This window comes from Pongo abelii, chromosome 1, assembly GCF_028885655.2.
Source record: "Pongo abelii isolate AG06213 chromosome 1, NHGRI_mPonAbe1-v2.0_pri, whole genome shotgun sequence".
NCBI lineage: Eukaryota > Metazoa > Chordata > Mammalia > Primates > Hominidae > Pongo > Pongo abelii.
The window spans coordinates 5,528,106-5,543,963 of record NC_071985.2 but is presented as its reverse complement, the minus strand read 5'-3'; the positions used below and the strand labels follow the sequence as shown (position 1 = coordinate 5,543,963).

General features: G+C 36.8%; 1 protein-coding gene across 10 annotated transcripts in view; it reads right to left on the bottom strand.

The window, feature by feature from the left end:
• Nucleotides 1–15,858, bottom strand: part of AKT3 (AKT serine/threonine kinase 3) — a 359,588-nt gene that overhangs the window by 69,872 nt on the left and 273,858 nt on the right. For all 10 annotated transcript variants that reach the window (XM_054550183.2, XM_024234045.3, XM_054550203.2 and 7 more), the window contains one exon: nt 66–188. In XM_054550183.2, coding sequence (XP_054406158.1) covers nt 66–188 — 123 coding nt within the window. The remainder of the gene's footprint in view (nt 1–65; nt 189–15,858) is intronic.

Genomic DNA, 15,858 nt, shown 5'->3' with positions numbered 1-15,858 from the left:
TGTTTGTCCCTATAGTCTCTGCAAAAACAAATTTTGATTACTTTTTTTTTGTTGTTGTTGTTTACCTTGAGATCACGGTACACAATCTTTCCGGAATGTAGATAGTCCAAGGCAGAGACAATTTCTGCACCATAGAAACGTGTGCGGTCCTCAGAGAACACCCGCTCTCTCGACAAATGGAAAAACAGCTGCAGGGTAAACAGCAGGGACAGGATTGTAATAATTACTGATTTAGTGGGGGAAATTAACACAAACATAAAACACCTCTCATCACCATATTGTGATGATAGATAGTGTACTCTCAGTGGACACTGAGCACTCTTAGACAGCAGCTGGCTTATCTTTTCCAGGTTTCCAAGGGGAAACTGCGAGCTGTTAAATCAGCGTTTTAATCAATATACCAATCTTGTTTAAGGCATTCTGCTTGCTACCCATTTAACCTTCAGTTACCAGAGGAAAAAAGTATGCATCATCAGATTGCAATTTCCCCCTCACTATACTGTTGCTTCACTCTTCAAGGAGTAGGTATTGAGACATTACTAAAATAAATGAACACAAGCATAGATATATTTTCTACTTAATTATTTGATTTCAAAGACAAGACTGTCAATTTGCTGAAACTGATTTACGCAAACTTGTTATATTCTACAATTTTTGATTAATCGTGATATCTCTAGAAATATTTTCAAAGTCAAAGTCAAATTATTATTGAAAATAGAAAATGTCAATAATTTGACATTTTCTATGCTGAGAAACTTTAAGGTTTTACGTTTTTAATTTATTTTAGTAACGCCCAAAATGAACTGAGAAACATCCATTATTCCCATTGCAGTTCTCAATGTATATTCTATTTTCAATAATAATTAGCTACAATGCCAGTCCTTTCTCATATAATCACTTAAAAGTATAAGCCCATCTATTTCCTAGTCAACTACTTAAAACATATACCATTCGATAGTCAACAAACATTCACTGGGTGTTTACTGTGACCAAGCACCCAGCTCTCCAATAGGCCACTTCTTCATTAAAGAGACTACAAATATTATCTCTCAACTGGACAACATACATGAAGAAAGAGCAGGTTTCAGGCACTGTGAATTGACTATCAATCTTTGTTGTTGAAACATGCTTAGAACAATGAAAGATTGTTCACAGTGCTGAGTATATTGCCAGGTATCATGGTTATTAATAGATACACAATACATGTGTGTGAAAAAATGAACCAATCAGCCAATGTATCCTTGGCTGCAAGATCAGCAATTATTCCCTTACATGGATCATTGACTCGTAATGTTTCTACAAAATTGGTGAAAATTATGGTTAACTAAGATTTGTTCTGCACACACCAAAGTCATTATTTCAAGTAACATAAAACAGGCTCCCTACAAATTCATTCTTCCCCATTCCCACCCCCACCTTCGCTTAACAGCGTATTATAAGATAAGCTTTATGCATGACCCATTGGCATAGTAAACAGAGAGAGAGAGAGAGAGAGAGAAAATATCACCTATAGCCCCCAAAAGTGTAGCACAACAATAATTATATTAAAACTAAAATATTTTGCAGTCTCTAAACTTTAATGCTTCCTACTATATTACTGTATTTTATCAAATCTCATATGCTACCAATTGGGACTGCATCATCATTTTATAAAACACCAAGGTAAAAAAGGTTGTCAGTTAAAACCATAACACATGATCTATTCTAAAAGGCATTCTGATTACAGAAATGTTAAGTATGTCTTCTAAATAATCATACAGTATGTGAAAAATCAAGTCATTTATACAATTACTCAGGGATATTTTTAAAAATTCATTCATTTCATATAGTTAGATATATATTATCAATGTATTACCAGCCTAACAAGGATAGAAAGTAGAAGGAGCCACGTTTTCCAGGTTAAAATAATTTCTGCCATGGAAAATATCACTAACTTTGATGAAAAGATCGTGTGATCTCTATGTGGAGTTGCGGTAGTCTTCTAATGAGATGAAAATAGTGATTAGGTTTCTAAATTTTCTTAAAAGAATGTCAAGCCTACTTACCCACTCATTTAACTTTACAAAAAATATGGATCCTCCTTAAATCAATATAATATATGCAAGATTCTAGATCTTTATTTAGACTATGTATCTTCAATGTGTCTTCCAGCCAATTTCTATAAATATATCAGCTAAAAATTATATTTAAGGGAAAGAATTTACTTCTCAGTCTGCTATCTGATGTGTACCCTTACTACTTTATGGAACTTATTCTTGTTAAGATAACCAACAAACTCTTAATCGCCAAATCCAATAATCTATTTACAGTCTGCACTGCTTCTTCCAATTTTGAAACTGAGGACATCACCTACTGCCCTCTTTCTTGAAACACATTTCTGGGGTTTGGTAACATGACTCTCTCCTGATTTGCCTCCTAACTCTCTGGCTAATCCTTCTCAGTTTCTACTTTGGCTCTGAACCAACTTTTCAATTCAGCATTCACTTAGTGAGTATCAATTACTTTAAAGTCACTGCTGGGCACTGGAGAAGAAAAAGAGGGAATACAGTGATAAGACAGAATCTCTTATGTTTACAAGCATTGATTGTGGTAACATTCTCATGAGTATACACTTAACTCCAAACCCATCAAGTTGTTTCTATTAAATAGATACGGCATTGTGCATATCAGTCATAACTCAATAAAGTGGTTTAAACAAAAGACAATTCCTGCCATTAAGCAATATGAATGAAGAGGACACAGGTATTGATTTTTAAAAAAAGAGGGTTGTGATAAATTTTATAACTCAGATATTAAAAGTACTTTGAAGGCAAAGAGGGATTAACCTGTGCTGGCATCATGTAAGGAGACTTGATAGACAAGAAAAAGCTTTACCTAAGTTTTGAAGAATGGGTTTTTCATAATGGAAAATTTAAGGGAAAAATCTCCAAAAAAGTGCTACTCAAGTTTTATCCATTTGTATTTCCAACACAGCCTAGGACAGTACCTGCACATAAGAGGTGATTAATAAAAATTTAGAAAGCATTAATACTAAAGAGGAAAAACAGCAATGGCAAGAAAACACATGTAGGGAACACATGTAGCCAAAAAATAGTATACAATCAGAGAAATAATAGGACTTCTGGAAAAAAAAGATGAGATCAGATTGGTTAGGATCTTTACTAACATGACACGAGCATGAATTTTTTTTCTGTAGATAATAAGTATGAAAGAATTTTAGGTTAAAAATTAGCATAATTTGGTTCCACATATGCAAATCAATGAATGTAATTCATAATATAAACAGAACTAAACACAAAAACCACGATTATCTCAATAGACACAGAAAAAGCCTTCAAAAAAATTCAACATCGCTTCATGTTAAAAATTCTCAATAAACTAGATATCGAAGGAACATACATCAAAATAGTAAGAGCTATTTATGACAAACCCACAGCAAATATCACACTGAATGGGCAAAAGCCAGAAGCATTCTCCTTGAAAACCAGCACAAGACAAGGATGCCCTCTCTCACCACTCCTACTCAACATAGTATTGGAAATGCTGGCCGGGGCAATCAGGCAAGAGAAAAAAATAAAGAGCATTCAAATAGGAAGAGAGGAAGTAAAATTGTCTTTGTTTGCAGATGACATGATCCTGTATCTAGAAAATCCCATCCTCTCAGTCCAAAAGCTTCTTAAGTTGATAAGCAAATTCAGCAAAGGCTCAGGATAGAAAATCAGTGTGCAAAAGTCATAAGCATTCCTATACAACAACAACAGAGAACCAAATCATTTATGAACTCTCATTCACAACTGCCACAAAGAGAATAAAATACCTAGAAATACAGCTAACAAGGGAAGTGAAGGACCTCTTCAAGGAAAACTACAAACTACGGCTCAAGGAAATAAGAGAGAACACAGACAAATGGGAAAACATTCTAGGCTAATGAATATGAAGAATCAATATTGGGAAAATGGCCATACTGGCCAAAGTAATTTATAGATTCAATGCTATTCACAATAAACTACCATGGAAATTCTTCACAGAATTAGAAAAAACTATTTTAAAATTCATATGGGACCAAAAAAGAACCCACAGGCCAAGACAATCCTAAGCAAAAAGAACAAAGCTGGAGCCATCACACTACCTGACTTCAAACTATATTACAAGGCTACAGTAACCAAAACAGCATGGTACTGGTAACAAAAAAAGACACATAAACCAATGGAACAGAATAGAGAACTCAGAAATAAGACCAAATATCTACAACCATTTGATTTTTAACAAACCTGACAAAAACAAGCAATAGGGAAGGACTCCCTATTGACTGATTGATTGAATGATTGATTGAGACAGAGTCTCGCCCTGTCACCCAGGCTGGAGTGCAGTGGCATGATCTTGGCTCACAGAAACCTCTACCTCACAAGTTCAAGCAATTCTCCTGCCTCAGCCTCCTGAGTAGCTGAGATTACAGGCATGTGCTACCACACTGGGCTAATTTTTGTATTTTTAGTAGAGATGGGGTTTCACCATGTTGGCCAGGCTGGTCTCAAACTCCTGACCTCAAGTGATCTGCCCATTTCAGCCTCTCAAAGCACTGGGATTACAGGCATGAGCCACTGCATCTGTCCAGCACTCCCTATTTAATAAATGGTGCTGGGAGAACTAGCTAGCCATATAAAGAAAACTGAAACTGTACCCCTTCCTTATACCTTATACAAAAATTAACTCAATATTGATTAAAGACAAATGTAAAACCCCAAACTATGAAAACCCTAGAATAAAATCTAGGCAATACCATTCAGGACATAGGTACGGGCAATATTTCATGATGAAAACATCAAAAGCAATTACAACAAAAGCAATAATTGACAAGTGGGATCTAATTAAAGAGCTTCTGCACAGAAAAAGAAACTACCATCAGAGTGAACAGACAACCTACAGAATGGGAGAAAATTTTTGCAACCTAGCCATCTGACAAAGGTCTAATATCCAGAGTCTACAAGGAACTTAAACAAATTTACAAGAAAAAAAAAACCCCATTCAAAAGTGGGCAAAGGACGTGAGCAACTTCTCAAAAGATATTTATGTGACCAACAAACACATGAAAAAAAGCTCAACATCACTGATCATTAGAGGATGCAAATCAAAACCACAATGAAATAGCATCTCACACTAGTCAGAATGGTGATTATTAAAAAGTCATGAAACAATAGATGCTAGTGGGGCTACAGAGAGAGGGGAACACTTTTACAATGTTGGTGGGAATGTAAATGAGTTCAGCCACTGTGGAAGACAAGTGTGGCAATTCCTCTAAGACACAGAACCAGAAATACCCTTTGACCCAGCAATTCCATTACTGGGTATATACCCAAAGGAATACAAATCATTCTACTACAAAGATACGTGCATGCATATGTTCACTGCAGCACTATCACAATAGCAAAGTCATGGAATCAACCCAAGTGCCCATCAATGATAGATGGATAAAGAAAATGTGGTACATATAACCCAAGGAATACTACGCAGCCATAAAAAGGAATGAGCTCATGTCCTCTGCAGGGACATGAATGGAGCTGGAAGCCATTATCCTAAGCAAACTAACGCAGGAACAGAAAACCAAACACCGCATGTTCTCACTCATAAGTGGGAGCTGCACAATGGGAACACATGGTCACAGGGAGAACAACACCACACATTAGGGCTTGTGGGGCAGAGCCAGGGGAGGGAGATCATCAGGAAAAATGGCTAATGCATGCTGAACTTAATACTTAGGTGATGGGTTGATAGGTGCAGCAAACCACCATGGTACACATTTACCTATGTAACAAACCTGCACATCCTGCACATGTACCCTGGAACTTAAAAATAAAATAAAATAATTAGCATAATGTTAAAAAGGCAATTCGGGTAGCAATGAGAGAATCAACTAAAAATGCCTGAGACTACAGACTGCTAAACAATTTTTAAAGTACAACAAAAAGTTATTGATCACCACTGTTATGAAAAGCTGCAGACACAATGAGAGAAAACCGAACCAATCTGCAAGAACATCACTATCTGGTTACAAGAGCCAGATACATAAACTTTTCTACCAAAGTTACGGTAATTATTATAAAGCAGAAAAGACAAAGAATAAGCGTGTTTGGAAATATCAGAAGTTATATTTGAGCTCGTAGAGAGCTTCTGAGGGACATCAGCTAAGGTAGTAGTAACAGACATATAAAGAGAATCAATATTCCAGCGGGAACTAGCTTTTACCACTTGGGTCAAGGGAGAAATGAACAATGTTGAGGTTTTTCTATGGCTGACTGAGTAGATGCTGATACAAAGGAAAAGAATGGGAATGGGGACAGAGGAGCAATGGGTTTTATTTTGACATGCTGATATCTAAATAGGCATTTGATAACACAGCTTCGCAAGGTCATGAAGGTAGCTATGGGAATCATTCATAGAAAGGATATTGTTAAGACTAAGAAAGCAAAGAATAGTCTAGGAATTCAGTAAAAACTGAAAAGATAAGTGAAGGCAGAATCTTAGGGTACTACTATACATAGGACAGAAAAAAGCAGAACAGGACATTCAGATGGAATACTAAGAGATATAAAAAAAGGAAGCAAGAATACAAGAAGTGAAGGGAAAATAGTTTCAGAAAGACAGGAACATTTGCTGTACTTAGGAATTAGGTCATCTGTTACTTTTCAAAGGTGAGCTGTCATATGTAGGGGGGCTGAAAGGAGAATGTTAAGGTAGAAATAATACACCCTTTAGAAAACAATGAATGAGGTGAGCCAAGGTATTATCGAACCAGAAGGCTTTTGGTGCAACATATTAAATAGTGCCTTCAAGAAAAAGGTTTGTCTAAAGAAATTGACTTATATAACTACAATTCATATGGAATAGGTACACAAATGAAACACCAAAGAAATAATGAAGCAAGGAACAGGTTATTTTAGGTTATAAAAATTTAATACACAATACTCGAACATGACAATATATGATAAAGTATATGGGAAAATGACAAATAGAGCAACAATAATTAACTCTGAAGAAACATAAAATTTAATTTTCACCTCATAACAAAATAAAATTTTTATGTATTAGTCAAATATAAAATTAAAAAACTAGAAAATACGTACAAGTAGTTATCTAGTCTCAAGATGAAGAAGAATTTTCTAAGCATAAAAGAAATGGAAGAAATAGACTTTTTGCTTTTCCCCAAGATGGTGGGTTACAGGCTTTCTGCACGCCTCAGCCACTTGGACATAGCAAGATAGCAGATAAAGATAAACTCTGAGAGCTTTAATTCAAGAAGGAAAACAGGGATCTACTGGAATCATGAAGTACACTCCAGATCCCAGAGAGGAGAAGGCCAGCAAACAGCCCCAGTGATGGCATCCAGCTGATAAAAGTGAAGTGAAGCCCCAGTGCGTGAGACAGGCAAGGAGCCTCCCCCTCTGTGACTCACCCTTCCACTGGGGATCCAAGCAACCCAGGCCAAGGGAGAGCACTTTGTTTCTCCCAATCCTGGAGCTAACTTGGGGAGTGGCCTGGAGTCACTGTGAGGGAAAAAGCTGAAGGCATTTTTCCAGACCCGGGAAAAAGAGCAGGACAATGTTTTAAATTTGGGCACATAAAAAGTCAGCCGTTCCTTGGTGACCCAGCAGTGTGGCTGCACAGGCATGTCAGTCTTGGACCAGAGATCAAAACACCTGCTCTGGAGTGGGATAGGGGCTTCACAGTCAAAACTGTGGAAAGTGCCCCAACAACAGGGCTAGAATTGTGCTTTCACCAGTTTCAAGCCTGGGGCAGCAGGAGAGCCACTACAGCTGCAGTTTCTCCTGGGCTGCAAAACTTGCAGTCACGACCAGCTTGGCAACCTGGAACAGATTTGCATGTGCCATTGCTGGGTAACCCACTCTATTCTCCTGAGATCGTGGTGCAGTAGGGCCCTTGCTGCTCCATCTCCAAGCACATCTCTGGCATCCAGAGTAACCATTTGCCTAGTTCAGCAGCCTGAGCCACCGCACTCCTCCTGGACATATGTTATGGTGAAGCAGAGCTCTCTCTGCTCCATACCCAGGAAGATCTCTAGGCATTCAGAGCACCTCCTTGCCTGCTTCTGGAGTTTGAGTCACCCCACCCCTCCCATCCAGAGATCTTAGTGCAGGGGGTCTCTGCTCCATGCTCTAGGCACCTTGAGCACCTACTCTCCTGGACTAAAAGTTTATACCATCCCCTATCCCTGTGCAGAGAACTTGGGGCTGAGGAAGTTTCCCAGCTACACTACTAGGCACATCTCTGGGCCCTTGGTGGCCACCCACTGCATTCTCCCTTGGCACTAGTGCCTGTGTCTGTCATCAGGGGACCTGTAGGTGGACCTGTCAGGTCTGGCCCTGCCATTTCTGCCCTCTGCCAACCCCCGACCCTGGGGCTGGGCAGTGAGCTCAGACCATGGTACATTCCATGAATTGGCCATAGCCTATGGCAACAAAGAGCTTCTGCCAGTAAACAAGTATCAAGGTATATACTAAGCTATGTTGGCTGCAGTTAGCTCTTACCTCTAAGCACCATCTACAGGCTTGCAGGCCAAATGCCACAGCCCAAAATAAAATTGGCCAAAAGAAGCACAGAGGACTAAAGAAACAAAGTCAAAGACCCTACCCAGAATTCTCTATAGTCACATCCTGAAGGGAGGGGAAGAAAAAGGAAAGGAGAAAAAAATATATAATAACATTATAGGGAAAGAAAAAGAAAGAAAAAATCCTACCCGCATGAAAATAATTACAAAAGTTACAAGTGTTAGGGTCTCCAGATAAGAAAAAAGCAGCGTAAGAATTCTAGCACTATGAAAAATCTGAATGTAGTGATACCACCAAAGGATCACACTAGCTCTACAGAAATGGTCCCTAACCAAAATGAAAACTCAGAAATGACAGATAAAGAATTCAAAGTATGGATTGCAAGTAAGCCCAATGAGATCCAAGACAAGGTTGAAAATCAACAAAAAAATACTTCTGAAGTAATCCAGGAAATGAAGGAAGAAATAAGCATCTTTAAGAGAAATCAATCAGACTTTCTGGAATTGAAAAAATTCACATAAGGAATTTCAAAATACAATTGAAAGCTTTAACAATAGACCAGCCCAAGCAGAAGAAAGACTTGCAGAGCCTGAAGACCAGTATTTCAAACTAATCCAGTCAGACAAAAATAAAGAAAAAATAATTTTAAAAAATGAATAAAGTCTTCAAGAAATATGGGATTACAGAAAGTGATAAAACCTACAATTACTGGTATTCCTGAGAGAGAAGAAGAAAAAGTAAACAATGTGGAAAATATATTTGAGGAAATAACTCAAGAAAACTTTGGTAATCTTGTTAGGGAGACAGATATCCAGATACAAGAAATCCAGAGTACAACTGTGAAATACTATACAAAATAAACATCACCAAGGATATTATCACCAGACTGTCCAAGGTCAACACTAAAGAAAAAAATATCTTAAAAGCAGCTAGAGAAAAAGGGCAGATCAAAGGGAATGTCATCAGGCCAACAGTCAACTTCTCAGCAGAAACCTTACCAGCCAGGAGAGACTGGGGACCTATTTTTAGCATTCTTAAGAAAAAAAAAAATTCCAACCAAGAATTTCATAACCTGCCAAACGAAGCTTCATAAGTGAATAAGAAGTAAAATCTTTTCCAGACAAACAAGCACTAAAGGAATTTGTTACAACTAGACCAGCCTTATAAGAGATCCTTAAGGGAATTCTAAATATGGAAACGAAAGAAAAATAAATGCCACCACAAAAATGCATGTAAGTACATAGCCCACAGACCCTATAAAGCAAAAACACACACTAGAAAGTGTAAGGCAACCAGCTAATAACTTCATGATAGGATCAAAACATCACATAACAGTATTAGCTTTGAATGTAAATGGTCTAAACACCTCATTTAAAAGGCACAGAGTGGCATGTTGGATAAAAAAACAAGACTCATCCATCTGGCTGTCTTCAAGAGACCCATCTTATATATAATGACACCCATAAGCTCAAAGTAAAGGTTTGGAGAAAGAGCTACCACGCTAATGGAAAACAAAAAAGAGCAGGAATCACTATTCTTTCATCTGATAAAACAGATTTCAAACTAACAGCAGTTAAAAAAAAAAAAAAAAAAAAGACAAAGAAGAGTATTACATAATGATAAAGGGTTCAATTCAACAAGAAGACTTAACTATCACATATATATCTTCCATATATATATATCTTCCATGTATGTATATATCTTCCACATATATATATATCTCTTCCATGTATATATATATACACACACACACATATATCTTCGATATATATATTTCACATATATGTATGCACCCAATATTGGAGAACCCAGAGTCATAAAACAAGTACTACTAGATCTACATAAAGACATAGACAGCAACACAATAATAGTGGGGGACTTCAACACTCTACTAGCATAAGTGAGATCATTCAGGCAGAAAACTCACATATTCTGGACTTAAACTCAACACTTGACCAACTGAACCTGAAAAACATCTACAGAATACTCTACCCATCAACCACAGAATATACATTCTTCTCAGGTGCACATGGAACAATACTCCAAGACTGACCACATGCTCATCCTTAAAGTAAGTCTCAAAAAAGTAAAAAAAAAAAAAAAAAAAAAAGAAAAAGAAAAAGAAAAACAAACAAACAAAAAAACCCTGAAATCATACTAACCATAATCTTGGACCACAGTGGAATAAAAACAGAAATCAATACCAAGAAGGTATCTCAAAACCACACAGTTACACGAAAATTAAACAACTTGCTCCTGAATGTCTTCTGGGTAAACAACAAAATCAAGGCAGAAATAAAAATAGTATTTGAAATAAATGAAAATAGGTACACAACACACCAAAATTCCAGGGATGCAGCAAAAGCAGTGTTAAGAGGAAAGTTGAAAGTACTAAATGCCTACCTCAAAACATTAGAAAGATCTCAAATTAATACTCTAACATCACATTTAGAGGAACCAGGAAAACAAGAACAAACTAACCCATAAGCTAGCAGAAGAAAAAAAATAACTGAAATCAGAGCAGAACGGAACGAAATTAAGACCTAAAAATCCACATAATGAAATGATGAAGCCAAAAGTTGGTTCTTTGAAAGGATAAGGAAGATTGCTAGACTGCTAGTGAGATTAACAGCGGAAAAGAGAGAAGATAACAAATAACCACAATTAGAAACGACAAAGATTACATTACAACTTAACCCACAGGAATATGAAAGGTCCTCAGTGGCTATGTGTCTATACATACAAACAAGAAAATCTAGAGGAAATGGATAAATTCCTGGAAACACACAATCTACCAAGACTGAATGAGGAACAAATTGACACACTGTACAGACTAATATCGAGTTCCAAAATTGAGTCAGTAATTAAAAAAAAACCTACCAACCAAAAAAGTCCCAAACAAGACGGATTCACAGTTGAATTCTATGCGAGGTACAAGGAAGAGGTGGTATAAATTCTACTGAAACTATTCCAAAAAGATGATTTTACAAAGCCAGTAACATCCTGATACCAAAACCTGGCAAAGACACAATGAAGAAAGAAAATCACAGGACAATATCCCTGATGAACACAGGTGCAAAAATCCTCAACAAAATACTAGCAAACTGAATCGAAAAACACATCAAAAAGTTAATTCACCATGATCAAGTAGGCGTCATTCCTGGGATGCAAGGGTGGTTCAACATTTACAAATCAATAAATGTGATTCACCACATAAACCAAATTAGCTTTCAATAAAATCCAACATCACTTTATGATAAAAACCCTCAACAAACTAGGCATCAAAGGAACATACCTGAAAATAATAAGTGCCACCTATGACGAACAAACAGCCAACATCATACTGAACAGGCAAAAACTGGAAGCATTCCCCTTGAGAACTGGAACAAGATATGGATACCCACTCTCGCCACTCCTAGTCAATATAGTACTGGAAAGTGCTAGCCAGAGAAAATCAGGCAAAAGAAAGAAATAAAAAGGCATCCTAACAGGCAAAGAAAAAGTCTAACTATGTCTCTTTACTGATAATGATTCGATACTCAGGAAACCCTAAGGGCTCCACCAAAAGGCTATTAGAACTGTTAAATGATTTTTGTAAGGTTTCAGGAGAGAAAATCAATGTACAAAAATCAGTAGCATTTCTATATACTGATAACATCCAAGCTGAGAGCCAAATCATTTACAATAGCCAAAAAAAAAAAAATCCAGGAATACATCTAACCAAGAAGGTAAAAGATCATTGCAAGGAGAACTACAAAACACCGTTAAAAGAAATCATAGATGACACAAACAAATGAAAAAAACATTCCATGCTCATGGACTGGAAGAATCAATATCAGTAAAATAGCCATATTTCCCCACCCAAAGCAATCTACAGATTCAAGGCTATACCTATGAAACTACCAACATTATTTTTCACAGAACTGGAAAAAAAAAACTACAAAATTAACAAGAAACCAAAAAAGAGCCAGAATAGCCAAAGCAATCCTAATCAAAAAGAAGAAAGCTGGAGGCATCACATTACTTGACTTCAAACTATACTATAAGGCTACAGTAACCAAAACAGCATGGTACTGTACAAAAAACAGACACAAAGGCCAATGGAACAGAACAGAGAGCCCAGAAATAAGGCCAGCCACCTACAATCTTCTAATCTTTGGCAAGGCTGACAAAAATAAGCAATGGGGAAAGGACTTCTTATTCAATATATGGTGCTTCGACAGCTGGTGAGCCATACACAGAGGAATGAAACTGGACCCTGTCTTTTACCATATACAAAAATTAACTCAATATTGGTTAAAGATTTAAATGTAAAACCTCAAACTATAAGAATCCTAGAAGAAAATCTAAGAAACACCATTCTAGACATCGGCATTGGAAAAAATTGTATGACTAAGTTCTCAATAGCAATTGAACAAAACCGAAAATTGACAAGTGAGACCTAATTACACTAAAGGGAATCTGTACAGCAAAAGAAACTATCAACAGGGTAAACCTACAGAATGGGATAAAATATCCATAAACTATCTGACAAAGGTCTAATATCCAAAATGTATAAGAAAGTTAAACAATTGAACAAGCTAAACACAAGTAACCCAATAAAAAATGAGCAAATGACATGAACAGACATTTCTCAAAAGAAGACATACAAGGAGCCACCAAACATGAAAAAATGCTGCACATCACTAATCTTCAGGGAAATGTAAATCAAAACCACAATGAGATATCATCCCATACCAGTCAGAATGGCTGCTATTAAAATGTCAAACAATAATCAGTCTAATAGTACAATAACATATTGACAAGGCTGCAGAGAAAAGGGAATGCTTGTAACACTGTTGGTGGGAATGTACATTAATTCAGCCACTATGGAAACCAATTTTGAGATTTTTCAAAGAACTTAAAATAAAGCTACCATTTGACCCAGCAATCACATTACTGAGTGTGTACCCAAAAGAAAACAAATTGTTCTATAAAGTAGACACAGGCACTTGCATGTTCATCGCAGAACTATTCACAACAGCAAAGACATGGATAGACCGGATTAAGAAAATGTGGTGTATATATATATGCCATGGAATACTATGCAGTCATAAAAAGAACAAAATCCTGTCCTTTACAGCAACATGGATGCAGCTGGAGGCCATTATCCGAAGTGAATTAACACAAGAACAGAAAATCAAATACTGCTTGCTCTCACTTATAAGTAGGAGCTAATCAATTGGTACTCATGGACATAAATATGGTAACTACAGAAACTGGAAACTACTAGAGGAGGGGAGGGGGTAAAAAGGGTGGAAAAACTAACTGTTGGGTACTATGCTCAGTACCTGATCATGGGATCATTTGTATGCCAAACCTCAGCATCATGGCCATATACCCAGGTAACAAACCTGCACAAGTACCTCCTTGAATTTAAAATAAAAGTTGAAAAAAATAAAAAAGAAATGGAATAATAAAGGGAAAATCCAGTAGATTTAGCCATATAAAGTAGCAAAGATAGAAATAAAATGGAGTATTTATAACATGTGACAAAGCTCATATCCTTAATATATAAAAAATTTAAAAGACTAAAACACAAAAAATTGGGTAAAGGTACAATTAACCTGAGAGGGCTACAAATTATTAATGAATATGAACATGAGCCACCTTATAATAATCAATGTAACAGAGACAAAACTTAAAAAGGGACAATTTTAAATCCATGAAAAATTAGCATTGTCAGTGAGAGTGAGGTGAGATAATCATCTTTATACACTGGTGGCTAGTATGTAAACAGATACTCTTTGCAAAACAATCTGGCAATAGACAGCAAGATAATTTTTTTAAAGTTCGGTAGTTGCTCTCCTAGAAATTTCCTTAAAAAATAAAAATATACGCTGGGTGCAGTGGCTCACGCCTGTAATCCTAGCACTTTGGGAGGCCGAGACAGGCAGATTGCCTGAGCTCAAGAGTTCGAAACCAGCCTGGGCAACACAGCGAAACCCCATCCCTACCAAAAACACACAAAAATAGCTGGGCGTGGTGGCGGGCGCCGTAATCCCAGCTACTCAGGAGGCTGAGGCACAAGAATTGGTTGAACCCGGGAGGTGGAGCTTGCAGTAAGCCGAGACTGCACCACTGCACTCCAGCCCAGGCGACAGAGCAAGACTCCGTCTCAAAAACACATACATAAATACATACATACATAAAAATATAGAAGCCATCTTCTACACAAGGATATTTTCAGAAGTACATACATTGAGAAAAATGTGAAAACGGCCTTCCAACCAGGTTGAAGAAAAATTAGATTTTTACCTCACAATATAATACGATAAATTTCAGATTTTTTAATATTTTAAATTTCAATTTTTTTATATGTTTTAGTTAACTACTAGTTAAAAACCAGAATATATGAGTGAAAAGTCAATGGGACTGAACTCACCCAACTGCCCTAAACATTTGATGGGCATATCTAAAACAGAAAATGAAAACTGAGCAAATATGTAATAGAATTCTCATTAGATACTGGACAAGAGGAAGTGCATGACGATGGTACCTGTTACAACAGAAACAAATGAGGTGAGCCATATGATTATCCACCTGTTGTCTGGGGGCACTTTCTGACACATTATTGAGGAAGAAAAATCACAAACCTAATTCAAGGGTTTCACTGCTGAAAAGATAAACATCAGATTTTGAGGATGATGAGGTAGATGGCATTTGCAGGACAGAACACTAGTGAGGAGGAAGCTATACAGAATCTGCACAGTTGAGTCTGCGGTTGAGTATTAAGCAATGCATGTGTAGGGTTTAACTTTATGAGGACAAGCAGAAAAGAAAGGAAAGCTGTATATATGTAGTAGTTCTTAGAGCTCACACTGAGCTGAGAGACATTCAATTTCTAAGCAGTCAGAGAAGAGTCATTAGTGAACTCTCAGGCATTCAGTAGATATCTCAAGAGTCAGAGTGAAACCTGAACTTACACAAACAAAGCTAACATCAATACTGAAATATCAATCATATTTGTAAATACTGCCTTCCAGAATAAAAACTAACATTCTGACGGAAGAAAACAAAATCCAGTAACTCACGTAAAACTCAAATTATCTAATCAATGAAGAGAATCAAAAGCCAAAAGTAAATCCATGCCTATATGGTCAACCAACATTTGACAAGGGTATTGAAAATACATAAGGGAGAAAGAACAATCTCTTCAATAAATAGTGCTAGGAAAACTGGATATACACATGCAAAAGAATGTAATGGAGTCTTATCTTTCATCATATCGAAAAACCAACTCAAAATGGATTAA